Source organism: Falco biarmicus, chromosome 2 (genome assembly GCF_023638135.1).
Source record: "Falco biarmicus isolate bFalBia1 chromosome 2, bFalBia1.pri, whole genome shotgun sequence".
NCBI lineage: Eukaryota > Metazoa > Chordata > Aves > Falconiformes > Falconidae > Falco > Falco biarmicus.
Genome location: NC_079289.1, coordinates 63778703 through 63805622, shown reverse-complemented (window position 1 = coordinate 63805622; position 26920 = coordinate 63778703). Strand labels below are relative to the sequence as shown.

The 26920-nt window shown below is 36.1% G+C and overlaps 1 protein-coding gene across 2 annotated transcripts in view; it reads left to right on the top strand.

Annotated features, from left to right (window-relative positions):
* ANKRD10 (ankyrin repeat domain 10) overlaps positions 1–26493 on the top strand; it is a 37970-nt gene extending 11477 nt beyond the window's left edge. Inside the window, exons 3-6 of one of the 2 annotated variants that reach the window (XM_056329664.1) lie at positions 3115–3206; positions 18006–18241; positions 21813–21908; positions 24827–26493. In XM_056329664.1, the coding sequence (XP_056185639.1) occupies positions 3115–3206; positions 18006–18241; positions 21813–21908; positions 24827–25305 (903 nt within the window). In that variant the 3' untranslated portion in view covers positions 25306–26493. The remainder of the gene's footprint in view (positions 1–3114; positions 3207–18005; positions 18242–21812; positions 21909–24826) is intronic. The other variant, XM_056329665.1, reaches the window with a different exon arrangement.
* Positions 26494–26920: the final 427 nt, after the last annotated feature.

Genomic DNA, 26920 nt, shown 5'->3' with positions numbered 1-26920 from the left:
TGTCTATGGTGCCTCATGCCTCTTTTTGTCATCTCCAGGACCACTGTACACAAAATACTTATTGTCTGCAGAAGCAAATGTACATTTTATCTTGAATGCTAAATTAGTAAAACATGATTGGTCTTTCTGCTTATTGGTTTACAATGTGAATTCTGGATTGTGATACACATCTGGGCTGTTGGTACAGTGTTACATCAGAAGGGTAAATGGGACCCTGAAAAGTTCTGTTCTAGATGTGAAAGGCCCGTGTAAGTTATGGATGTTTTTTTCCTTGGAATATTATTACTGAAGCACATATGGGAACTGTGGACAGTTAGAAGGATTATGAGATATTATCAAGGATAATTAGGAGTTTGTAAGAGCCCCTCAAAATAAAATAACTTTGTTTGCTCCATATAGCCAAAAAAAAAAAAAAGATAGTGAAGAGGTGTCTTATCCATGAAAATGTGCTAGCCATCTAGACCCTGAATTGCTTTCAGATGCTTCTTGGAAGAACCTCTGTTACAGTGCTTTTTATGTTTGGTGCAATCCATTTCAGTTGTTGCATCAAAACAGAATTGTTCTGGAGTTCATAGAGTATTTTCCTCTGTATGCGTGATTTGAGTGTGTTGAAAAATTAGACATTTTTCAGTGGGAGATATTTTTTTTTTTTTCCTTTCAGTCTAGCTCATAACCCAGAGAGGATTTCTTTGTAGAGCTAGGAGGCTATTTTAGAAATTGTTTCAGCACAAAGAGATTTGTTCCGTAGGAGAACTTCAGAAGTAGGTAATGTTAATGATGACTGAAATTTAGGTGCTGTAATTAACATGAATGCTATAAAAATCAAAATCCATATAGTCCGTCATTCTCTTAAGTATTTGCTCAATTCCTTAGCTTTTAGAGAAGAACACAAGTTTTTTTGGGCCAGTGATTGAAAGAAGCCCTTCTCGAGACATATATTCTCTTACGAGCTATTAACCTTTTTCTGGTTGTTGGTGACAGGATGGTTAGCTGCTATAAGCATAGCTTATTCTTGTAGTGCAGTGGCAAGGAGTCCTTTTGCAAAAGTCTTTTCTTATTCTGGTGTTCCCTCACAGCAACACTTCATAATTCAGTTCTCTAGATCTTACTGTGGGCAACATGCTAGGCTTATGGGGCTGATGGAGATTTTTGCCGTATGCATGGCTAGTTAAGCTAACTTGCCCTAAACTGAACTTTATATTGAATTATTATCTTTTAAGTTAGAGTTGGGTTTATAAATACTAATGCTGAACAAAGGAGGCAATTCACATCTTTTCTGCACTTTTACCTCTTTGACAAAAGTTGGGGAAAAGGAAACTAACAAAAAGATGAATCGAAGACAGCTTCTGTGATGGGAAGACATATTACACTATGAAGAAAATTTTCCTGGACAAATGAATTTCCATGTATAATGGAATTGTGTCCTCTGTTAAGCATGTCTGTAACATCAAGAAAAGTTATAAATAGAAGAAATTATATAAACTTCATTGGAAAGCAGTCTTCTATTCATCAGCTACAGGCAACCATCTTGGAAGGGCTCTATGGCTCTTTTCTAATCACCAAGGGCTCCAGGGAGTTTTCTGCTATTTTCTTTCTCAACTTCATGTCATCCTCAGCAATTTTCCTTAGTTTATAAGAAAGTAAACTTTGATACTATTGTTGTTCTCTGCTGGGGGGCACTAGGTGGTTTGCTATTAGGCTGAATATATGTCTTAAGCACTGGTAAACTGGCTTACCCTCAGTGAATTTGTAACTTGTTATAAAAATACTTTACCATGAGCTAAAATTGGCAAGGAGAAAACTGAGAGTATATAACAGATAATTCAAAATTAATTTTCAGGTTACATTTACGTGGTCTGAAAGATGTGATTTAATTTCTTAGAAGCTTGGCAGACAAAAAAACCTTGTTACCTTCTATCTATCAAGATGATAGTACGATTGTATTTTGAATACATTCACATTGCAAATAAAGCTAAAGTGTAACCAGTATTGTGGAGTTAGGTGTCAACACTGTTGTGGATAAAGACTGGTAAGTCAGTAAAGGTGCTGTGTCACTTTAATAGCTAGTGTTGATATTTTAATAAAAGGAATGGAGAAGCAAAAATGAGGCACATACAGTTAGAATATGCCAACTATCAGTGGAGCAGACAAGCAAAGTCTGCCAGAAATCTGGAGAGAAAGAAAGAAGGTGGGGAAGAAAGGAAAAAACCCAACCTCGCTATGCATTGGAAGTGTTGAGGGTTGTGATAATTAAATCATGTAACAAACCAGTAACTGAACATTTACTTGATACTTCAAGGCCGTATTTCATTACAGATTCTTCTCTGTGGTTCTTAATACTGATGGTTAATTGCAAGTACTCAACTTCATCTGCAGCCTGTAGATCGTGATGCATGGCATTTACCCGCAGCTTGCCAGTTGCATTTGTAAATTCTCCCTGTTCTCTATGAAGATAGTTTGTAGAGAGGAGTTGCCCGGAAAGTGATACACTTCTCCGAGTATGTTTGCACATAATACAAAAAGATTAAATTATTGGATGTGCTGGTTAACAATAATGGAATGTAAATGGGTAAAAATAACCAAAAAAGAAAAGCATATGGCACATGCCTCGACGTGTATATATCTCAGGGGAGATCTGGCCTGTCCTGGTGAGTATTTGTGATGCATTACAGTACTGTGTAAATGTGTCAACAAGATTTGAAAGCAATCTAGTCCCACAAACTTGGCCAAGCTGCTTCTGATTTCAGGATGACTTGCTCAGCCCAACATACTGGGAAATAAAAGTGCTAGGAAATAAAGGTGTTGGAGTATCTTCTTATAGTGGTATATGTTGTGGGGTTTTAGCAAGTTTTGCTGAATATGACTCTGCTGATTGCTTAGTTGTCGAATAAGGCTTATCTTGTGAGTTAGATGCCCTTAGCGTTATTTTTTGCTAAATATTTAATGTACATGACACTCTATTGCAAATTTTAAACAATAATAAAGTACCTGATGCATTTGCTAGCTAATAAATGCTGCTTTTATGTATCTGCTTTCTTAACTAAAGTGAGTAATATAAAAAGATTTTAAGTTTAAGAAAGATTATGCTTGACAAAATGCAGTTTGTCTTTACAGGATTATGTTGGTGAAACTCCTATTCATAAAGCAGCACGGTCTGGTAGTATGGATTCCATAAGTGCCCTTGTGGCTCATGGTGCGCAAATAGAGTAAGTGAGGTATTTTTTTTTGTTGTTGATTGTTGTGTGTTTAGCTAACTAACTTAGACCAGTAAATGTAGATACTAATTTCAGAAAGAAAAGTCAAAACAGCAGACACCTGATTGAAAGAAAGCTAGACATGTTCTACTGTAATGAAGCCCAAGGTGTTTTGCATGTCTAGTAATACAGTTTATTTTACTTAAGTGATACCAGTATGCTACGTTACTATTGCATTTATATCTGATATATTGAAATACTTACCATGCTTCTGTCAAATGACCCCAAATCGTACACTTTAACTAGTGTGTAGTTAGTTTTTTCCAACAAATTTAAACACCTTGCACTGGTGAATAAATATAAAAAACAATGCGAAAGCAACATTATGTGCAAAAAAGCAACTCACACACTCTTCACAGTTAGTTTAATACTGTTTGCTAGTGTATTGTATATTTGCCCTGTTAACTTTTTTCTTTAAAGGTTTATGTACTGCAAAAACATTCAGAAAATCTCACAAACTTTTGCAACTTTCAGCATGGACAAAATGGATGCAGTTTTCACCTAGAAATGTTGAGTATAAGCTCTATGGCTTATAATAATGTAAATATTTTAGCAATTTGTTTTAATTAGAACTAGCTTTATTATCTTAAATGGTAACTAGTTACTGTATTTTAACCTGCAATATGAAATTTTTAAGTTGTGAAATAAGAATTATGTAATTAATTTCTTGTTTTACCCTTTGGTTTCCATCTTACTTTTTTTGTAATGCTGCCCTGATAAACTTACCATAAAATTTAACTCCTTCAATGGTATCCTAGAGTATTCAGGAAATACTGTATCTTCTAAGTAATAATAATTTAAAAATCACTTGATATGAAGAGATTGCTTCATAGAAAAATGACACTGAAATAACTAGTGCAGCTGTCTCGGTTATTGACAAGCTCATGAAATCAGTCATAAATTGATACATTCCCATTTTGTACTCACTTCTGGATATCTTAACATAAACCTGGATTTAAATTTACTGTGGAATTGAGCAAACCTTAATTATCATCATCAATTAGTATGTAATCTTCTGATTTTTATGAAGTATCCAATGAAAAGAGAAGTTGTGGAACTGCAAAAACAATGTGAAATGAGTGAGTTAAAGAGTCTGGTAAAGAAGAGGATGTGTTACGTCCATAGGCCTTTCAAAAAAAGAGCTGATACACTGAGGTAGGAGACGTGGCTGCAACGTTTAACTTCCTGAACTAAAATTTTGCCTTTTAAACATTGTATTCGCAAGCCATAGACAAAAATTTCTGTAAAACTTGGAGAGTGATACCTGTCTTTGGTCACAGCTATTTGCAGCATAAGTACCATAGGTTTACAGCAGTTTTATTGAACAGGAAATAATTTGAATTCTCAGTTTTCTAACTTTGAATTCCATCTGTGTTTCAGTAGGATAGACTTGTCACAAGTTCTATAGGTAATTAAATATAAAATTCTATCCAGGAAATGGTAAGATCAGGGATGCAAATGTAATAGGCTGGTGGAGCAACCTATGTTTAGTCTTTTTAGGGGATCAGGACTGTCATCTGAGAGAGCTAGCTGTTTGACTGATTGGAGTGAGGATTTTTTCCCATAGAACCTAGTTTACAGGCTCAGTATGTTAAATTAGGCCAAATCCATGTATGTGATTTTGGCACAGATTAATTTTGGATTATCTGGGTTTGAAAACTGGCCCCATATCTCTTAAGTTATGTGGATTTTCTGATTTTTGTAACAACTTGAAAATGTAGATGCTCTGAAAGTTTTGACTCCTTTATTTTATGGCTTCCATTAGAAGAAAAGGAAGAGGGATTTTATGCATATATTTGAGTTCTAATTTGTATACATTAACTGAAATGATAATTGACTATATAGGACCAAGGCAAAAATTTCAGTAAATACAGAACTAAGCACTAACTATAACTAAGGTGCTGATCTGTACTGATGGTGAATATGGCCCTTTTTTATGGGGATTAGATATTCTAATACAGTGTTTTCTTTATTTATTCATACAGTTATGGTATCAAAATCTAGTTAATGTGAAGATGCAGAAAATACCCTTGTGACTGCAAATAGTCAAATATACTGCTTATATGTGGTACTTAGAGCATACATAAAGTATTGCACATCCCTAGTTTTTTATAGCTAGTAGAACAGGGATGTTAAGATCTCGTTATTACACAAACACTAGTAATCAGTAGTGTAATATGGCAAGAGATGTGTTTTTTATTATCGAGTGATTATTGAAATACTGCTGTTAAAATGAAGTAACTTGGACTAGTGTAATCTTTGAAATCAGTGTTTACTGTATTCCTACTTTATTCACTCCTGTGGTTGTATTGGAAGCCAAAGAATACTGACAGTAGTCAAGTAAGGATAAAAGTAAGAATTTTAGTTTGAATAAAGTTGCCTCACTTGAATTGTTCTCATTAATTTTAGGCTTGTTAGCTTCTTGCTTCTTGCTTTAACAGAGAAATACAGTATGTTGCAGTCTCTAAATTTCATGAAGTTGTTGCATTGTTTTCCTAATTGATGAGAGAGAATTTGGGTCTCTATTCCTGTGTAAATTTTTAATAATATTAAAAAATAATAATTGTACCCTAGTGAAAATATTTTGATTTTTTTTGTGGTATTTACCTTCTCATTTTAGCTGAAGCATATTCTGTGCACAGTATGTCCTACAGCCATAAAAATGGTTGCTCCACTAACTATGGTATTCATGGACCCTTGAAGAGGGGGAAGCAGGTGGTCACAATGTCCTCATATGAGTGAAAAGGTTTGCTGTGTAACTGACTTTTTAATGTGGATAGTACCTTTTAAAGTATCCATAATAACTGCTGGGTTTTCACTAAAAGCATAATTATTCAATTTATGTATGGTTAATTGTGTATTATTTATCATTGTGACAAACAAGTGTCCACAGCTTGATGGAGGAAAAGCCACCTTGGTGCCATGTTTTGTTTTGCTCTTGCACACAATTTTTTTAAATGTTGGGTATTAATATAGTTAGGTAGATTGCATCACAGCATATATAAAAAATATAAAATTCATCTATAAACACAGGACACTTGAATAAAAAAAAAGCAGTTGCAGCTGTTAATTATACTGATTTGAACTTCCATTTCATGTCCCTTTGCATGCAGTTCGCTTGTGCATTGTGTCGACTTATTTCTAAATAAAATTTCTGCAACTGTCACAGTTGCATATTCGTTAGCGGCCTGATTTAGAGTTAAGAGAGGAGTTTTGAACGCTGTTATTATCCTGGGATAATGTGGAATGGGTTGTAGCTTGGTATACACCCATCCAGTTGAACACAAGGACTTGCTTGCTTCAGTTTTGTTGATCAAGATGCTTGAATAGTAGCATAGGAAAGCTTTTTGTTTGCCTGCCAGAAATCTGAAGGTTTTGGGGAAAACTGGTTTGTGTACCATTATGGGATGCTACAAGACCCCAGAGAGGTATGGCTTTTTCTAGTTTCTTACACTCTGGTCTCCAGGTTTGGGGAGAATAACGAACATGCTGGGATAAATATACCAGTACATCTGTTTCTACCAGATGACAGATTCATATTGTGATGTTGATCTAGTTTAGACAGACACTTCAGCCACTTCCTCATAAAGGTGTCTTGCATTCATTTGAATGTGTAAATTCACTCCTCCTGTAATGCCAGAATGTCCCATCTCTGGTATTCAGTTTTTCAGCAAAAACTTTTATTCTCATTCTTTGACAGTGGCTTAATTTTAGTTCTTTGCAAATTCATGTGTCATGAACTGCATTCTGTTGTTAAAAATAAAAAAAAATCTGTTTTTCTTCTCCACAATTGCTCTCCATCCTCCATAACAAAAATCTGTCCAATATGAATGTTTTAGTGCCACTGGATTCGACCTTTGAAACTCTCGTTATACATTTCTGTTTGAAGTGATGTCCGTTTCACATTTTTATTATGACCATTCCTGTGATAGCTCAGCTTTTGTTCTTCTCATTTGTACTTCTGAGGCTTCTTGATTTTCTGAAATTTATGCACCTCTAGTGAAGAAGCAGAAGAAGAGTGATGTGTAGATTTCATTACGACAATGTAGAAATCGGCAATTCATTTGTGAGATAAACCCTCAATTCCTTTTCAGTCTGGAGAGGAAACTTTCGTGGCCTATTCTCTTGAAGGGTCTCGGGGTTCAGAGATCTCCTTTGTTAGTTTCTAGGCTTCTTCCTGGTTTCTTAAAATCTTAGCAGATACTTGCAGGTTTTCAGCGTTTGTCTTGTTTTTCTTACCTGGCTAACTTAACTACCAAACTTACAATACTAAACTGCAGTCCATTTCTGGTGTTAATGTATTTGTCAAGTGCCATTACTGTCATCTTTTTACCTTAGAAGCTGTACTGCTGCATTGATTTAGTGTAGAATTATCAACATACTACTTTCTTATGGTCATTAATCTCACCTTGAGAATAATCCTTCAGGCTCTTACTGATCGTTTGTCTAGGATAGTTTTTAAATACTTTTTCAACAGAGGGGTTCTTACCTGTTAATTAGTATATTAGTATTTCTGTAATCTGTTTGGTACTTTTCAAACTCTGACCACTTCATACACAATTCTTTTGGGAAACCTGATGGCCTGCCCTCCAGAGAACAGTTAAACTGCTGGATTTGTTACTGTTGCATTGTTAGACAGTGCAGTATAGATAGGGAAAAATGTGGCTGCTCTTGTTTAATTGTATATAACAAGCATTTTAAGGACCATTCTGCAGTATGGAGGCTACAGGTGTTGGAATTGGTTCTTCCTTTCCTGCCTTGCAGGAATTCTTACAGAAAGGCAAAGTGGTTTGTACATATCAGTGGTGAAATTGGTGATTCTCCTGCAAAATAATTACAAGTGAAGCTTGCTAATTTCTTTCATGTTCAGTTTCACACTTGTTTGCCATCATTATAGAAGAACTTAATGTGGTTTGGGGGAGGTTGTGACCATGAAGTAAGGCAGTAATTTGGATTTAGTCTCAAAGAAAGGTTTGGAAATACTGAAGGAGAACGTAGGTGCGTGGATAATTGAAAAATCAAAAAGTGGGAGAATCTCAGTCTTGCAGTAAAACAGAATGGAAAAGGGTAGTTTTCAGTTACAGCTGTTCTGAATAATTGCAAGAAGCTGAGGCAAACTCTTACCAGTGAGTTCCTATTTGGTTTGAGAGTGGATTATTCATAGTGGGGGTGGAGTAACAACAGTAGTGACTGACACCAGTTCAGAAATGGAGAAGAATGTGAGAAGTTGCACTTCCTATGAATACAGTTAAATCCCTCATTAAAGCAATGATACTTTATGACCTTTTTGGAACATAAAGGAAGTTCACAGGGTATGGGTCAGCTTAATAGGGGAGCTTACTCATTAGTGATGAGCCTCTGTGATTTATAGCACTGGTTTCTCGGCTTTTCTTCAGTCCAGAAGAGCTGAATAAGGAACTGTGAAGGATTTGTAAGACTTTTATATTAGGATAGCTGAGATTTCTGATAGGAATGTTTGGATTTTTTGTTGGGAGTGATCTTCCTTCACATATGATACTGGGCTAATGTTCACTGTGCACCTTCCCTTTGGATAGGTTTGGGGTTTTTTTCTGTAAGATAAGCTATTATTGGCAACAGAAACGTGAATGCAGTTAAGGCAGGTGGAGACACCAGAGGGTTACGAAGTAGAACTTGGCCAGAGCCTAAGTTGGATACAGTGAGAGAAACAAGGGTGGGGTATATTCCCAAATACAATAGTCTGGTTAGTTCTGGTGGTTAGTCCAGACAGGTGGTGGTGGTGATCTGCACGTGTGCTGTGCTTGATCTTCTGATAGTTTTTGACTGGATGTGATGAGAGAACTGTTAATTGCAGTGTGTTTGCTCTAACTTCTGTTATATTGATTTAGATTTCATTTCTATTCTAGTTTGTGTCTTTTTCAGTAAAGTTGATCATAGTTCAGCTAGCACTCTTTGAACCTGGACAAAAAATGAAAGGTAGTTGTGTTGTGGGCCAGAATGTGTTCAGGTTCATCAGAAAAGTTTTCTAATGTGTGTCATGTGCTACAGGTTACAAGATGTATCTCATTGCATGGAGGGTTTGGCAGCTATAACTTGGGGAAAATATTACTCTTCTGTTTCAGCTTCTGTTTTCTTCTTTCTGTTTTGCTTGGTGTTGCTTATATATGGTAGATAAATTTTCTTTTAAAGGGAGGAAAATCTAAGTTGAAAAAACTCTTCTGTGAAGCTCATTTAAAGTGGTTTTATGCACCTCAGTGGTTTTTTAATCCAAAATATCTTCTGTCTGCTTGAGTAAGAGCATAAAGTTCTTTTTGTCACAAAAAATAATTTTGTGTGGTTCGATAGTCTCCCCCTACATGCCTACTATGGGAAAATAATGAAATAATCTAATTCCTTTAGTCCTTTCATTATGGTTTTTTATTCCCCTTTTGGCACAAAAATACTTGAAAATTAGTTTACCTCATTTCTTTAGTTTTATTCCTAAGCTTTTACTGTCCGTGCTTTTTATGCTGAATCTCTTAAACTTTCTTCCATGTTCAGCATGTCTGAGAGAAGCTTGCTTTCTTAATTTTTCTAACTCTAAGCAATTACTGGTTTTCAGTTGGTGTGGTGAGGAGAAACAGTGTGATTTTATTTGCTGCTAGAGGCATCTTGGTAGCATCAGTGTTGTAAGATTATTTTATCTTTTCAAGTCAGAGTTTGCACTGAACCTTTCCTTAATGGTCTTCCATGATGCTTTCCTCATTGTAAGCCACTTTATCTGCAATTCCTGGTCTGTTTCTACAAATATGATAGCAGCAGTAAGGTTAGTTCTCATTTTCATAAAGTTAGCTGGCTAAGTAACTCTTATTTAGTTAATCTGGATTTAAAGTGGCGGCAGTACTAAAAAGATGCTTGTTTGGAATTAATTTTTGTGAGTGATCTAGGAAATACTTACTTTCACTTTATGAGGGAATGTCTTTTCTGTTGTGGTTGTATTGCAATCACTTTTGCTTTAAGAGTTTCAATAGTCTTTCATACATTCCTTCTGTGAATTGTGTTTAGGAATCACTTCTTACGTAATCAGATAAGAATTTCAAAATATTGCTGATACCAGGCGAAGTCAGATAGGTCTATATTGTTCAGACAGAAGTTTACTTGGAAATGTGCTTTATTTTTACAAGAGATACTGAAAATCAAAATCCACTGAAGTCTTTCAAAGCATATGAAGTGGAATACAGATGCAGCAATAAATCACCACCTGATGGTGATGCTTGTAGTAATTCTAATGTTGCCTACCATGGATAATCAATTCTTTCTTCTGCCAGCATTTGCTCAGTTGTGTGAGTTGAAGTATCTAGGAGCTGATTGTAGGTGTGTAATTCATAGTGAACCTTTATTTTTATGTCAGAAAAGTGGCTTCACAAAGAAGAGCTTCCTTCTTTCCTAGTATATTCACCTTGTTACAATTTTGGAGGATGTTCATAGAAATTCTACCATTGTTTTTAAAAGTCTAAAACAATTTCAGCTGCCACATGTTTTGTTGTGAAATAAAAACTTGGCACCAACTTGTGCTTTTTTAGATGCCCAGTATGTAATTTTAGCATGAATTTTTATAGCTGTCCCCAGCAGTGACACACGTCTGCTTAGTTAAGAATATTTCTCTTGGTATCTGGAAAAAAAAAAAGTTTGAAACTTTCACATCTTTTGTATTTGGACACCAAAGGGTTAAAACACTTAAAGTTTAGTATTTTAAAATCATTTTGCTTTAGAAATTTTAGACTAGTATACTGATGTTTATATAGGAAACGTTTTTTTTCTCACTGTGGGCGTTTTAGTGTTCTGATCTCTTTTTCTCTTTCTTTTGTTTTGTTTTAATCCTTGTATCTGCTAATTTTTGTATAGGAATAGTTACTAATTCTTTTGAAATACAGCCTACTAAATTTAAAGTAATTGAAGCCATGAGTTGACCGGTAATTTTAATCCAATCTATATAAATTTCAGTGAAGAACTGACAAATTGGTTTCAGGATGAAAGTAATAATGCTTTAAAGGCATAAAAGGCTTAGTATCTTGTTGTTAAGGTGGTCACATGATAATGGCTTACATATTGAATAATGTGCTACAGCACTTCATGTATGTTAATGTAACTTTTAATCTTAATGTTGCCTGCAAATATGTGATCCCTTATGATATAAGTTTCCTGTTTATGCACCATTGCCCGTTTAAATCAAACAGAAGATTCTGAAACTGTAAAAACTACACATGTCAATGTTTTACAGCTACGTAATTCGAATTGACTTGATTTTTTCAAGTAATCCTAGAAAGGGGGAGCATTCCATATAGAAACTGCTGAAACTGCCACAGGTGCTTCTCCGAAAACCTTACAGTTGTGGCATTGAATGTTCAGTATCGCTTCCTTTCTGCACACAAGGCATACTGTTGAGGTATTTGTTGCGGTGATTGGTTTTAATGCTAATCTAGGAATTCAGATATAGAATCTATAGATTTGCATGCTTTGCTTACCCTAATTTACAATTATCTACATTTTTATTTGTAAACTAACAATAGATAAGTTGAGATCAGTATTTTTTAACAGATATTACATTGATATACGAAAACTGTGGTTTATTTTCTTAGATTGTCGCATGGCATTAACAAAAACACAGTAAGCTGTAGGTGATGTAATCACTGTTTAAAATTAAACATGTAGGGGATTTTTTTTTACTTACATATATGTTTTTTCAAAAAGATTTACTGTTGACTTTTTGTAGCAAATGTTTGTTTTTCAAGGTATGTGACATTATAAGTGGAAGATAGTGTATTTCAAATGTATTTCTATGTTAAAGACACATAGAAATGTACTTGCTTTTTTTCCTCTAAGTATGAAAGATACAAACAGTTGAAACAACTTGGAATCAAGGTATTTTCTAAGTAAATTCAATATAATTCATAATTCAATGTGAGAGGCACAAGTGCCTATCTTTTCTTTCTACAGATCTTTCTAAGAGTAAGTTTTATAAATTATCTTGAATTAAATCTTTCTTACACAAGTTATATTTAAAGAATTCTAACTTTTGGGTTTTTACTTTCTGTAACTTAATCATGGTGGAAGTGTCTTGTGTATTTTTTGAGAGCTTGCCTCAGATTTTTTTCTTTCCTTTAGTGGACTTCTCAGAACAACAAATTCTGGTTAGATTGAAATAATAAAAACATCCTGCTAAGCTGAAAGTTAACTTTATGTCCACCAATCCTACTTGGTCAGATAACATACTTATTTCTTTTGGTTTTGAATAACAATTGATTTAAACTCACAGTCAGCATTTTTAAAAGCATTTCAGAAGAAGGGAATATCTTAAAGCATGTGCTTCATCAGTGTCCTCTTTATAGCTGCTTTAACTGATACCAGAACTCTTAGTTGAACTGGGCCTTTAAAATGGGAGTTCTGGTGATGTCAACTAGAGGGAGAAAAAACATTTTAAAATAAATAAATAAAAGTCCTCTTCATACCAAGATCTGAAGACTGCCTGTGGACATCACTTGATGGAGGAAGAAAAACATGTTATAAGAGTGTTGTTCTAAGCACTGTAGGTGTGTGAATAAATGTATGTACAAAAGTTAGAATAACAGTGCATGTTTTGAGTTTGTTTATAAAATGCCTGTCACTAGAGACCATCTCAAGTGTTAAATGTCATCTGTCAAGGAGCTTCCAAGATCATCTGTTTCTACTCATCCATATTCAGACTTTCCTCAACTTTTCTCAGGATTTTTTTTCTATTTAGAATAACTTGGTAATATGAAAATATATCTTTCTGGTTACATTTGTCTGTCTTCTGCTTTGGAGTTAGCGTCTTACACTTCTGTACGCTGAAGAAAACAATATGTCTTTATCATTCCCAGCTCCTGGATTTTAGACTGCAAGAAGGCTGAGGGTAAATAATACCATGCTTCATGATTCTTAATTTGTTTTTAGTAATAAGAATTACATGGAAATAGTGAGTAAACTATAAAGCAAAACAATACTGCCTAGCAAAAGATTCTTAACAGGACTTGAATTGCTTTGGAAATTTTTTATCTGTTTTCTAAGCACAGAGACACTTGACTTTACAACCACGTACCAAAACTGTGTTTAGTCCTGCTCAAGGTTAAGGAATTTCTCTCCTTTTCATCAGTTCAAACCTTCATGTATTTTTCTGTCTGGAGTAGGTGCCAAAAAGGGAATGGGATTTTCAGAGCTTTAGTTTTCAGTGTCTGTCCTTCAGTTTTTCCACCTGTTCTATAGCTGGACTTATCTTCAGATATGTCTTCCGGTTTTGGGGGGTGGGGGTGGTGTTTTGTTTTAATTTTGGTTTTGTTTTCATTTTTACTGGAGACAGGGAATCAAGTTCTTGGAGCACAGCTGTCAGTTTTGAAAGTTAGTCAGCCAGCCTTTTAAAAAATACTGCACCAAGTCAATTAGTACTACTTAATAAAAGACTGACTAATCATAAAATGCATGTAACTTTTCAAGACTTAGTCTGATTTTATTTTCCTTAATGTAACTTTCTTTAATGTGACTTTCTTCCATCCTTCCACACCTTCCTTACTGGTAGCTTCCTTTATAAGATCATCTTTGAAAAATACAGTCTATGTAGTTTGCTATTTGCTTATGCTTGTTTCAGCTAGGTAGCCTACCTTAGAGAAAAACCCTGAAAAGAAACATAAGCTTCTCTTCAAGTCTGGCATCTTTGTTGGGGAAAAAAACCAACTCCCCAAACGAAACAAAACAAAAAAACAACCTAAAAAAAGGGGGAGGGATGGGGGACATGCCCAAACCCACAAAACCTGCATGAAATTTCCTTAGTCACTTTTAAATTCTGAGTAATGCAGTTACTGAAATAGAGCTGTCATATTTGCTGTATGATTAGCAGTAACAAAGAACAGATTGCCTGAAGATTTAGTATCAAACAGTGTGTTCTGAGCTTCTTTGGAGCTTCCGCTATTTCAAGGTATTCAGGGCAGAAGATCAAAACTAGTACTGAAGGGATTTTTAACTTACTAAAAAAACTCAGATGTGAAATCTTATGATATTTCTGTCTGTGGTGTCCAGTGGTGTATGTTTTTTTCACTGCTCTTCTTTCATCGCCTAGGTCTTGAAATCGGTTTCAGTTCTAATATTCTTTACCTATCCTTTTTCTTTATGTAGATAAAGTGAAGTACTTAATAACGGAAGTAGTTAAAAATTTACTTAAATATAGTGGTTACCTCTTGAGTTTCCTGCTTGATGATTTATTTATTTATTTATTAACCATCCAGTCCACGTCATGTATAGTCTATGTAATAGCCAAATGAGTCCTTGGTTACTGCTCCTTCTTTTTGCTTGATAGTTTATATGTAACGGCAGTTCATAACCAAGGACTGACATAGGGATTGACACGTAAGAGGTGGAACTCCTCTAAGCTTTATGTGTAGCTGGAGCAATGAACCATTTCTGTTCTCATTCCTGAAATGGAGTCTGTTTACAGTAATGGCTTTTATATTCTTAGCTCGTGGACTAAGCTGAGGTAGCTGCTCCATTTTCAGACATTGGCAGCATTTGAGGTAGGCCATACACTGCAGATACACTGAAAGGTGGCTTCCCAGTAACTTGTAACTACTGCTGTTAACAGGGTACTTCAAGTCCAGATTAGCACTTCTAAAGAATGGTCTAGTAGATGCCCTAGCTCTATAATTCATTCAAGTACTTCAGGGTTTCTAGAAAGGTCTGTATAAGACTATATTTTTCTCTTATGCGCTCAGAAGCCACATGGTGATGGCAGTATTTCTACATATTTTGGAAATGCCTAAAGCTCTTCAAATCTGGTAAAACTATTGTGATACTTGTTAAGAGCATTTTCTTTCCTACTTTGTGCTTGTGTCTGAGTTAGCCATTTTTTTTTTTTGATTACTTGCATTTTGTTAGGGTGAGCCTAGTATAGCATGGCTAGCTCTTGCTACCTTCTGTGTTTCCACTGACAAGATTTTTTTTCTCCTAGAGAAGGGTAGAAAAATCAGTAAAAGTACGTCTTTTATCTTTCTAGCCTGTTTTTTAGAAAGTGAGAAGAGTTTGTACCAATTTTGTCAACTTCTGTTCTCCTTCGCGTTAGTATTGGACTGCAAACCAGTTTAACTGAAATTTGAAAGTCCCGGAATAACAAACTTTGATGAAATTAATGGAAATTGGCAACTGGATGTAGAAAATACACTAAATGTTCTCACTGAGAGGGAGCAGAGAGATTTAACAGTATTTAACTCTTTCGTAGCAGTTAGCCAACCAGTTTCTAGAGTCATCTAAGTCTTGTAGTCTTTTACCTGATTGGACTTTTTTTTTTTTTTTCCCCCTCTCTTTTTGTCATTACTATTAAATACAGGATGCTCTTTTGTAATTGATAGGCTAAATTCAGGCTCAGATATTTGAGAGAGATTTCTAAACTCAGAAGTAAGAATGCTATAGCTGATGTGCTTGATTCCCTTGAAAACTTAGGCAGTGCTTCCAAAATACTCCTGTAGAACGTACATCTTTGCCTACCTGTAATTAAGCTGTTCCGGAAGACGTGGGGACAGATCTAAAAATATCAAAATCAGTTACATCTTAAAATCTGACAAACACTGACTTAAAGTTCATTTGTTTCTGGGAAACTTAACTTTTCTTTTCCAGAGTTTGGTCATGTAGCCTTAGACACTTGCATTTTACTTTGTACATCTCCACATGCCTCTGGCAACTTACGTTAACATTCCTTTGGGAAGTGGTGACTCAACTACAGTCTGTCTTATGGTCCTTTTTTTCAAAGCAAAATTATAGTCCAGTAACATTTGCGAAGTAATGGAATTACTTGGAAGTTTTGTTAAATGAGGTAGTCAGTCAACACCATACTGTTCTGGTCATTTTTTTATATTTCCATAACTTTAATTTGCTGTTATATAGATTTCCTTTACCGTCTTCTTGGGGCTTGCAAATGTAAAATGGATTTCAGAGAACTGAGCTATTCTTTTTGACCAAAATGGATATGTTGAAATCTCTGGTTTTGAAGTTGTAGTTGCATTGTGTTACATCCATATGCTACGCAAGTAAATTAGAACTACCAAAAGAGCATTGAATGTTGGTTAGCGGGGGGCTCAACAAGCTATCTAGTTCAGCGTGGGAAAGGATTGAAAGTATTTTGCAGAATTTCTGAAATTGTAATCTGCTCTTAAAATGAGGGGGAGAAGAGGACCCTCTGGAGTTTCGGCAACCTTTATACTCTGAAACTTTCTCCTAATGTCTTAACTTCAAATATCCTTAGTTTGTACATACACTGTGTGCACTGGATGAACGGAATGGATTATTCTCTGCAGTTGTCTTTGAGGTATTCAAAACTCATACCTCTACCTTGAGATTCCATTTTTTCTAACTAGGTTTTTCAGTCTTCTGAGATCTTACTTTCTAGACCACTCGTGGCTGCTGTTCTCTGGATTTTTCACTAGTATTCAAGTGATTACATAGAGTACAGAATGAAATCAACCCTGATCTAGCCTAGTGGTTTTTCCGATTCTGTGGTGTTTTGATTTCATCTTCTAATTTCTATGTAGTCTGACGGTATCCATTTACGGAATTAGTCTTGCTGTACTAGTCAGTGTCTAATTATTTTTTTAGTCTCATTTATTTAGGAAGCAGATCTGTGCTTTGTTCTTTCTTCACATGAGCTCAAGTGAGTAGTTTTCTATTTCGTATGAGTTTCAACAGATTCAGGTCTTTTAATCTTTGTGAATTCTTACTCTGTTGACTGGTCCGTTTCTGGATTTTTTTAAGTAATGGACTTGTCTATCTAGCCAAGAAACAAAAATTCTGTTTTCTGAGTAGTTACATCTGTCTGGAAAGGTGGAAAAGCTTTGCAAAGATTTATTGGCATCTTTCACTTCACAATCTAGTTTTGTCATTTCTGTCCCTCTTGTCTCCACTTCTATGCACTTCCTTATGAAGTTAGCCTGTATTTCTAAGCACAGATACGCCGTATGTTTGTGTAAATGCATGTGATGCAGCACTTTTTCAAATGAAACTTCTACATCTGTACAAGTCCTACCTGACTTCATTTATAATCTCCTTCATGCATTAGAATAGTCAAAATCTGGTGCCATTCTCTCATGCATGGAAGCATCTTGGTTCAAGTAACAAAGCAAGTCCCAGCACTTATGATGTCACACACTTTGAAACAAGAAACAAAAAAGGAAAAAAAAAAAAAGCAAAGCATAACTAAGTATAGCATCTTTTATCTATCTTTTCCTATATATGTATATATTTTATTGTTAGGAAGAATAGTGATGATGATGTTACCTTAGAAACCAGAATGCCATGGACAATTGCCAAGTCATGTTAAGTTTGTTTTGAGTATTTGATCTTTTGCTCAAGTTAAAGCAGTAGATTGCAGAATAGACTGCAGAAGATGGTAAAATTCAAGGCGTAAATTAGTCTGAAGTTTATGTAAAGATCAGATACTTCAGACTATTTTAGAATAAAGTATTTTGAGACTCTTAAATAGGAAGATGGAGATTTTTAAGGCACATAGTATATTGATTTTATTTAAAAGTGTATTGTCTCCCAAATTTTGCTTTAGAAGCCAGATATATGTGCAAAAAGTTAAGCTAGTTATAAAACTAAGATTGATAACTAATTTCTTAATGGAAATTTGCTAAGTGTATGTTTTCTCTCATCAGCAACAGATAGATAGTCAGTAAGGGCAGCAGCAGGAGCAAGCTAGCTTGATGAATGAGTGTAATTCAGTTTCTTTGCATTGTACAGCTTGAGAAATGCCAGTGGCCTGACAGCAGCAGACCTTGCACATAACCAGGGCTTCCAAGAATGTGCCCAGTTTCTCTTGAACCTCCAGAATTGTCACCTGAATCGTTTCTATAGCAATGGCACCTTAAATGGGGTTCATCAGAATGCAGGTCCCAATCCATTCAGTGGTGGGACAAGTCGAAAGAGATCCTTTGAAGATACGGAGTCTGCTGGAGTAAAGAAGGCTAGAACGGAAGGTGAGACCTCAGAGGTAAAAGGGATGCGGTGATACTGTTGCGGAGAAAGGGAAATAAACATTTTAAAGCCTTTCAGAGTGGATGTTGGGTATTATTGACAAACTCGCCTGCATATCTGAATTACATATTAATACAAGAAGCAGATGAATACAGTTACTCCATGCCACAAGATCTCATTCTCACTGTCATCATCTTGGTATCTTCAGAAACTTCTATTTCCAGAAAGTGCTAAAGTTACATGATGCCAAGAATAATATGTGGAGGAGTAGGAGCTGAAATTAGCTTCTACTCCTTCCTCGATTTCTGCCCCTTCAGGAGTGCCAAATAATGTTGCCTTAATTCACAAAGATGCCCGGATGTTCTGATGCTAATTTTCCACTTCAGGATTAATTCACAACTTGAAAATGGCTTGTTAGATGGATGAAAGAAATGTAATGGAAAAAGGGTTCTCAGGTTGAGAGGGATTATGTCTGTGACATTAAGTTAACAGACCTTAAGTTTCCAGGATCGTGTTCCAAGGAGAACTGGTACCTTACAGGAGGATGCAAGTCTAGAATGAACCTTAAGGATTCAGATTCATCCTTGTGTATTGAGGATACTACTGCTTTTGTCTGCCAGCAATGATGCCATAGATATTTTTGATGGCTGTATCAATAAATACCTTGACTAACATGACAGAGAATATCCTCTGCTTCCTTTCTGTCGGTCATCCCATTAAATTGTTATTAAAAGGAACACAGCACTGCACTCAAACCTTGGTTCTTTTTCCCATGTAGCATCAGGAAATGGACTTTGTAGGTCGTCACTGAAGACACCAGTTAAAGTTTATATTGTTTTTAACAGGTATGACTTCCAGTGAGCCAAATAATTCCAGAAAATGAGAGGGGAATTGAAACCAAAACAGTGTTTCTAAATATGACATCGACAACATAAATTGCATCACTATTGACATCCTGCAGTATTTGCTTGGCTATCCAGCCACCATTTCAACTACACTATTATTGGAGACCCTTATGCGGTACTCCATAGCTGATCATAAATGGGATATGTTACTTTATGCGGTTTGTCTAAATGATAACTAATTCAGGATGAAGAGTGCCCGTGCAAGACTGCTTTTCAGAAATAATGTCCTAAGTAGCTACGTAGCATGAGGAAAACTTAGGCAGTATACAGGTGCCCAAATACAGTATACAGCTACAGAAGGCTATCTTCAATGCTGTGTTCTGTTACCAGGAGGTGCTGCTTCAAGTCAGAGATGTGTATCTCTTGTTCTGATGAGCTGTTCCTTCTGAGTTCATAACCTTTTAGTTTCAGGAAATGGCTCCAATCTAGTCAATAGGTAGCGTTTCCCCACAGGCTGTGGAAGTGGCGCTGAGCTAGCTCTTTTTATTCTACGTGTTGTCATGAAATAGCAGTATCTGCGTTACCTTTCAGCAGAAACAGTTGGCCCAGTGGATAAGTAGGATCAAGCAAACAAACAGACAATATGCTCAAGTAAATGAGAGCTAAGCAATTACAGAAACAATCAGAGTAGGTAATCTGAATTTTTTACCAGTATGATTTTTATAACACTTGCAAACAAAGCCAAAAGCTTTGCTGCATTTGCTTGAGGGATTTCGGAAAAATGAAGAGATATATCCCATGTGCAGAAGCTGAAGTTGCTAATCTGACGTGTTTTCCCTCAAAGACATCAGCATCAGTAATACCCTGTCAATGTAAAAAGTCTATTGGCGTGAGAATGAGTCACTGTTCTCAAGGCAATTTGTAAACAGAGCTGAGTAACGAGAAGTCATCAGTACATCTTTATGCTTAGCTAGCCTTCTTACAAAACAAGCCCGATTTTGTGGTAATTTTGCCCTTGCCAAAACCACACTGGCCTGTTCAGATGTTGCACGGGACATTCCAGATATTCAGAATGTGCAGGTAGGCTGTACTTGCAGGGAAGAGTCAAGCTTTGATGGCTATACCCCAAATTAAAACAAATGCTGCTTTGGAAAAAAAGCTGCTTGTGACCAGGCACAGTATATGCCCCTTACAAGAACCTGTAAGCAGTAGAGTTGGAAGAAGAGAAATACTTAGCCTGCCCTTTGTCCTCGGGTAGCTAAGCTGAGCAGAGGGTGGGGGTTACTTAAAATTATATGTATATGCACACATATATCTGCTGTTAGATGCATAGTTACTAAAAAAATCATTCGGCCTCAAAATTAAGTTGCACCGATCACTTTCTCAAATGTAATGCAAAGATGCGTTCCAAAGGCTGAACCTGAGCTTAACACAGTGGCCACTTTCAGAATATACCCCAAACAGCTTTTAATTTTGACTTGGAAACATGAGCTGGATTTTGTGTCTGTTTTTCTGAAATCAGTCAGAGAAATACCATCCCGCTTCCTGGGCTGGCTGGTAAGAGGGTGGCGCGCACCAGCCCGGCTGGTCACATGGCTCTGCGGCACTCCTCGTGCCAGCCCCTCGGGTTGTGGCCCTTGGCAGCCTGGCTTGGGCACTGTGCTGTACGTGCTGCACACGTCACTGACCTGCTGTACACAGCCGGTGACCGACGGTGTTGGTATTGCGAGCCTCGGCACGGCAGCTTTTAGATGTGCGTGGGGAGGTGGGGGTGGAAGGCATGGCCAGGTGTACCCTTGAGCTGGCCAGCTTGAAACTGCACTTCCATATTCCTCTAGGTAACCAGAAAAAACGCCTTACCCTTCCTGGTTCAGGGTAGTTTGAAGCCCACTGATCAAGGGCCCCCGTCTCCTTTAAGCACTGTGCAATCTCTTTGGCCCTGAAACTCTTCAGCTATTGCTTAAAGTTCTTTAAAAGACAAGTAGTTTGCAAAAATTTCTACCTTTCTGTTGTGCCCAAGGTAATGAGAGCTGACTTGCAGTCTACTGAAGTAGCCCTTCATAACGTAACCTTAAGAGTGTGTGCAGTGTATGTAGGAAGGCGTGTTAATATCAGTGTGACAGCAGCAGAAGATCTGCTGGGGTAGTACTGGAGCAGTGATTTGGGTGGTAGATACAAGAGGTAGTGGAGTCAAGCCCATCTTGCATGTTAAAGTATTTCCCACAGCAGTCTGACCACTTGACAGCTTTTCTTGGAAAACCAATCTGCTCGTTCAGCTCCTGAAGGGTTCCCTGTAGCGGTCTGGTATGAACAGGGGGTGGATTCCTGGGAACTGGCCCTTGGGAGTGAAAGAGGGAGCAGTCCAGACACGGTAGACAAATGTGAGGTAGAGATTGCTTTTTATCTATCGGGAGCACTAGCTGCAAAGCCTAAATGTAAGTAACTTAAATTGCTCCTAATTAGTATATCAGACTAGTAATTGTTTGGTATGTAGGTGCAAAGTCTGGTAGGTACACTGGTAATTCTCCATTTTTGAGGAATTAAAATGAATGTGCAGGTACTTAGCATTTACTTACTCTGCATTTGGAATCTCAAGCACGTCAGAAGCTTTCAGACATGAAAAATTTACATTCCTTTGTAAAAAGCTTTTGCTTTTATAGTCGTCTGTTCGGCTGAGTTTTCAAGTGCGCACCAGTGACTAAACATGACTTTTTTTTTTTTTTATCAGTTTACAGCTTTGATGGCTTAATACCAATGATGAATGGAGGAGTTGAGGACGATGCTGACAATATGCACGTTGATAGAGAGTTTGCTGTTGTATCAGGTGGGAGTGGACAGTTTCCTGTTAACTACAACAACATTCAAATGGTTGAAGACACCAAACAACAGGAGAGTTCTTCTGTTGGACCAAAAGAAATTGAAATATACACTGTTTCGGCAATGCAAACTCCTTGTCGTTGCAAGAATCAATGCACATTTTATTTTTAATTTAAGTATAAAACTTAGTCCTTTATTTTTGCACATTGTTGTCTGGAGTCTTGAAAACTTGTATTGCTGTAACACCCGTTATATTGGGGTTTAGTAGGTATGGAAAATCAGCTGTTTCACACAGTATATTTTAATGGTGAAAGAGAAGGTTTATTAGCAGTTTATTATTATTTCAGATAAACAGAATTCCACAATGGCTGTTTCACTTTTAACCTGAGGCTTGTATTACGTTGTGCCTTGCTTTTAGTTGCTATAATTTCAGGTTAAAGGAAATTCAGAGATAATTTAAATTATTGATTTAATTTCCATTAAATAGATTTCATTGCTAATGAGAAGACTCGATAGGGAAACATATCTTAGTGCTTTTATAGCTTTGAAAATAACATGTTACAATGAAACTATATTCAAAATAGTTCAACAAATACTATAAAGAATAGCCTAGACATACACCATGTCTTCAGACTTTGCTCAGCCACAATGATTTAAGTGCAGGATCCTGCTGTGGGGTTTTTTATGTAAATAAAAGACTTGACATCACAGGTCTTAAACTAGTATTTGGAACTAAAGTACCTTGGAAAACAGTTTTTGTGGTTTGTACTGATCTTCATGAAACAGTCAAAATGTTACTAGTATTACTGAAGATTAATGCTCTTAAGTTTTTTAAGGGCTGCTTAATCAAGATTCTTTTGGTAACCCCAGGATGTGTATAGAGTTTCAATTAAAACTGTCTTGGGTCAGCTTTTTCCATGTACTTTGTAGGTAAAGGCATGGAGTTACTATGATAGTGCACTATTACATTCAAAAATTAATTTCTTTCTTTAATCCGTTTTGTGATACATATGTTTATGCTTTGTACCACAGATCAGATTCACCAAAGGGAATGATAATTAATAGATACTTTAATATATTAGGAATAAATATATACATACATATATATCAATACTTTAAACGTAGACTATGATGTTTTCCAGTGATAATTACTAAGTGTTCTTATTTATGGAAAAATGATTGTCTTTCATAAATATACTCTATTACTATAGGTGCTAATTTTTAACAAATAATAACATTCTATAATTATCACTAGAACTATTCATTACCTACTTCTGCATATTAACTAACAGTAGTTCCATCTTTAATAAATTTGATTTGCCAAAGCCAGCCTATAAAGATTTATTTTTAAACAGTTAAAATTTTGCACTTTTAAGTTAATAAACCCTATATTAAATTATTTCTGTGTGTTTTCATCACTGAATTAGTAGCTTTGATATCTTGATGGGTTTGGGTTCTTTTTTCCACTTTCAATAAGAGTTTGTGGTTAGTGAGTTCAGCTGATACCGTTATTTCAGCTTGTGTAGGAACTAACAGAAAACTCCAGTTAGTACATCCAGTGAGTTACAAATCGAACACATTTCTTGGCATTATGTATTGCTGTATGTATCAGTATCATAATCCATATTTCAGTTAATATCCATGCAAAAGACTAATAGAGACAAAACTTCGTATTCTTCCTTGTCAAACAGTGGTACTCATTATGTGTCGCTTAAACAGGAACCCAGCGTTTTACAAATGTGGGGAGTTGCCAGCAGACTTACTGGCTTGAATTGGAAACAGGCGGTAAATGCAATCCTATTTTGCACATAGGTTTACGTATTCATGTATACATAAACATATGTGCATGTATCCAAGGATAATAACAGAATGTAAAATCTTTAAATGTCACCATATAGGTCTGCAGTGTCTACGTTTGCCTTACTCATCTTTACCAGTAGAGATGTAAATTTTAGATGTCCTTTACTGCTAGGTATTTTTAAGGCAGAATACATCACCCATTTTTTGTGCTAGTACTTTGAGTACCACTGCAAAAGCGTACATCTCAGACATACTGATGAAATCTGCTTATGGAAATAAAAACTGTTGTACTAATTACTAAATTCAAAGGAGAAATTGCTTTATAACAGTTGTCAGTGGTTTTTGCATGCACATTTTTAGAATTTTGTTTCATACTACTAATCTTTTTTAGTCTTCTGTGCACTCTGCTGTTGCTATTGTATGGCATTTTGCATGTGGATTGTACAGATGTTATTATAAACTTACCATTAAGTACAAACTTGCCTAGTACGTTCTCTAGCATGCTGCCAGTTAAGTTGAAGTACTTTCTGAATAAAGGAACTTGGAAACATTTTATATTAGCACCTCAGCATAACATTTCTTTATTTGACCTATTTCAGTGTATATTGTGCTGAGAAAGCTACCACTGAAAAGAAAAAAGAGCCACGGATAAATTACAGCTGAAAAAACCAAAAAAAGCCCAACCAACAACACTTCACTCTCTCACAGATACTCAGTTCTTGTGTGTACATAATCTTTCATCCCAAGAGGGCATTACAGTTAAGGTGGAAAGATACCTTATATTCCACTTTTCAAAACACTGCCCGGAACGTTTTCTGCTACGCTTACTTTGTACAGTTAAATAAAAAAATTCTGAGAAGTTCACATTGTGTTTGCAAAGATTAATATAGGCATATTTACACATCGAATGTAGATAGATAGTTGCATTTTCAACATAAGAATCCATGCTACAAGCTTACAAGATAACAAGCAATCAGTTCTCATTACTTTGAACTACCTATATTGTTACAAATACAGAAAGGGTAGATTGCATTTCCAAGCTGTGTACGGCAACATTTTTAAATAAGCGGAGTATAGTGGAGACATTTTGATGTATTTTGATTTATTCTTAATTGTTGGTGACAGGTGTATTTCTTAATGCAGATATGAATAGCAGTAGCTCCATATTGAATGCACTGACAAATGGATGTGCCATCAATGGACATTTGGATTTCACCACCGCACAACAGCTCAGTGGGATGGATGCCAGGCGCGAGGAGTGTTTAACACCTAACGGAATAATTCCCGGAATAACTTCTCCCAGCAGGCATCGAATTCACACCAGTGGTGGCACCGAGGAACCAGAAAAAGCCATGAATAATTCCACCGATATGTGTGGATCTCTACATCTGAATGGCAGCCCGAGTAGCTGTGTTTCTAACCGGCCCTCATGGGTGGAAGACCCTGGCGATACTTTGCACTATGGACACTACCATGGTTTTGGGGATACTGCTGAAAGCATCCCCGAACTTAGTAGTGTCGTTGAGCATTCCAATTCGGTCAAGGTTGAACAGAGATACGACAATACTGTCCTAGGCACAATGTATTTGTATCACGGTTCCTAAATGAACGACCTTTATATCAAATCCATATTGAAATTGCTACCAAATGAAACTGGGGGGACAGAATCCTCACAGCATTAGATTTGAAGATTGCAACTTACTGCTATTTTTACACTTCGTTTATATGAAAAGTAAACCTTTTAATTTGACAGCCTTATACAATAGTTGTAGTTTGTCGCATGTATGGGGCTTATTTAGTGATAAAGTAGGGCTGTTATGATGGAATGTTTATTATTTTAGGTTTTTTATTATGGAATGTTTCGGTTTTGTATTTTTTTATTTCTAAGCTTGTGAACACTATCTTTCCCTTTTTAGAGCTGTTTTCCCTTTTATTAAAACAATGTTTAACTGAATTTTGTGAAGAAAACGTTACGTATGTGCATCACTTAGAAGTAAAGATTTTTCTTTTCCATATCTTCTGCTGAAGCTATGGTAGCAATATCAATGCCAGCTATCACTATGCAAGGTTGAAAGTGGCAATCTTCTGGAGCTTCTCTGACTTTATAGTTTGTACATTTGTTTGGCATAAGTAGATGTTCATCTTTAAATTTTTTGAAGTTGTTTAAAAACACAGATACAAAATTGGAAGGAGTTACCGTTTCACTTTCTGTAGGGTAGAAGTGCTTTTCGTTGTTGTCAGGCTCTTTGCATTATCGAGTGAGAAAGTGGGCTGCCTTTGTTTGGTCGCAGTCGAGTGTGCCTCAGGTTAGCTCTGAATTTGTGGCGGTTTTCTTTGGCTTCTCTCCTTTATATGTATGCTTGATATTTTACCATAGCTCACAGACCAGAGGCATGTTGGCACTGTTCTGCTTTGTACGCAGTTTAAAATTGCTGTTACTTGTTATAGAATTTGCCAAGTCAAAATATTTGAGTTTAACTGTCTTGGATATACATCTATTGTCCTTTTTTTTAACATAATGCTTTGGAAATGTAATGTTGTGTACTCTTTGGGCTATACTCACAGAAAAACCATTGTATTTAAAGCTTAATACACAAATCAAAATTCATATAAGTGCACTATATGAGCACTAATAATATAAGTTGCTGCTTTGTGTTATAAGTGAAGAGTGGGGAAGAATACGGTAAATGAGATAAGCCCTCTGAATTGTGTTGATTTTTCTGTTCTTGTTTTGTTTAAAAAGGGACCTTTACAAATTGGATTAAAAAAAAAATAAACACATTGTATCTGAATATTTTGTTTAGATATTATTATTTTATTGGCAACTTGAGCAAGTCTTTAATAGTTTTAAAGTCATATTCCTCCATAATCTTTTTTGGTGCAACTGTGGAATTCCTTGATTTTGTCAGTATATGGAAGCCCACTAAGTTGTCCTTGATTGAATTACAGAAACACATACCGGATAGTCTGCATACGAAGGATTATATCAGCCTTGAACTCCAAAAATGAGTTAAAATACTGGCTTTCTGATTTTCATGAAAATTAGTCTCCTTCGAACATTTTTAGGCAAATTGCTACGGACTACAGAGAAGTCGGTGTTTTAAATAGACTTCACGCTCTATGTGGTTCACTGTCTGCATAGAATATACAGTGTATTCAGATTGCGAGTAGTGCTGATCGGAATATTAATCAGTCCTTTTGCAAATTAATTGGCCAGTC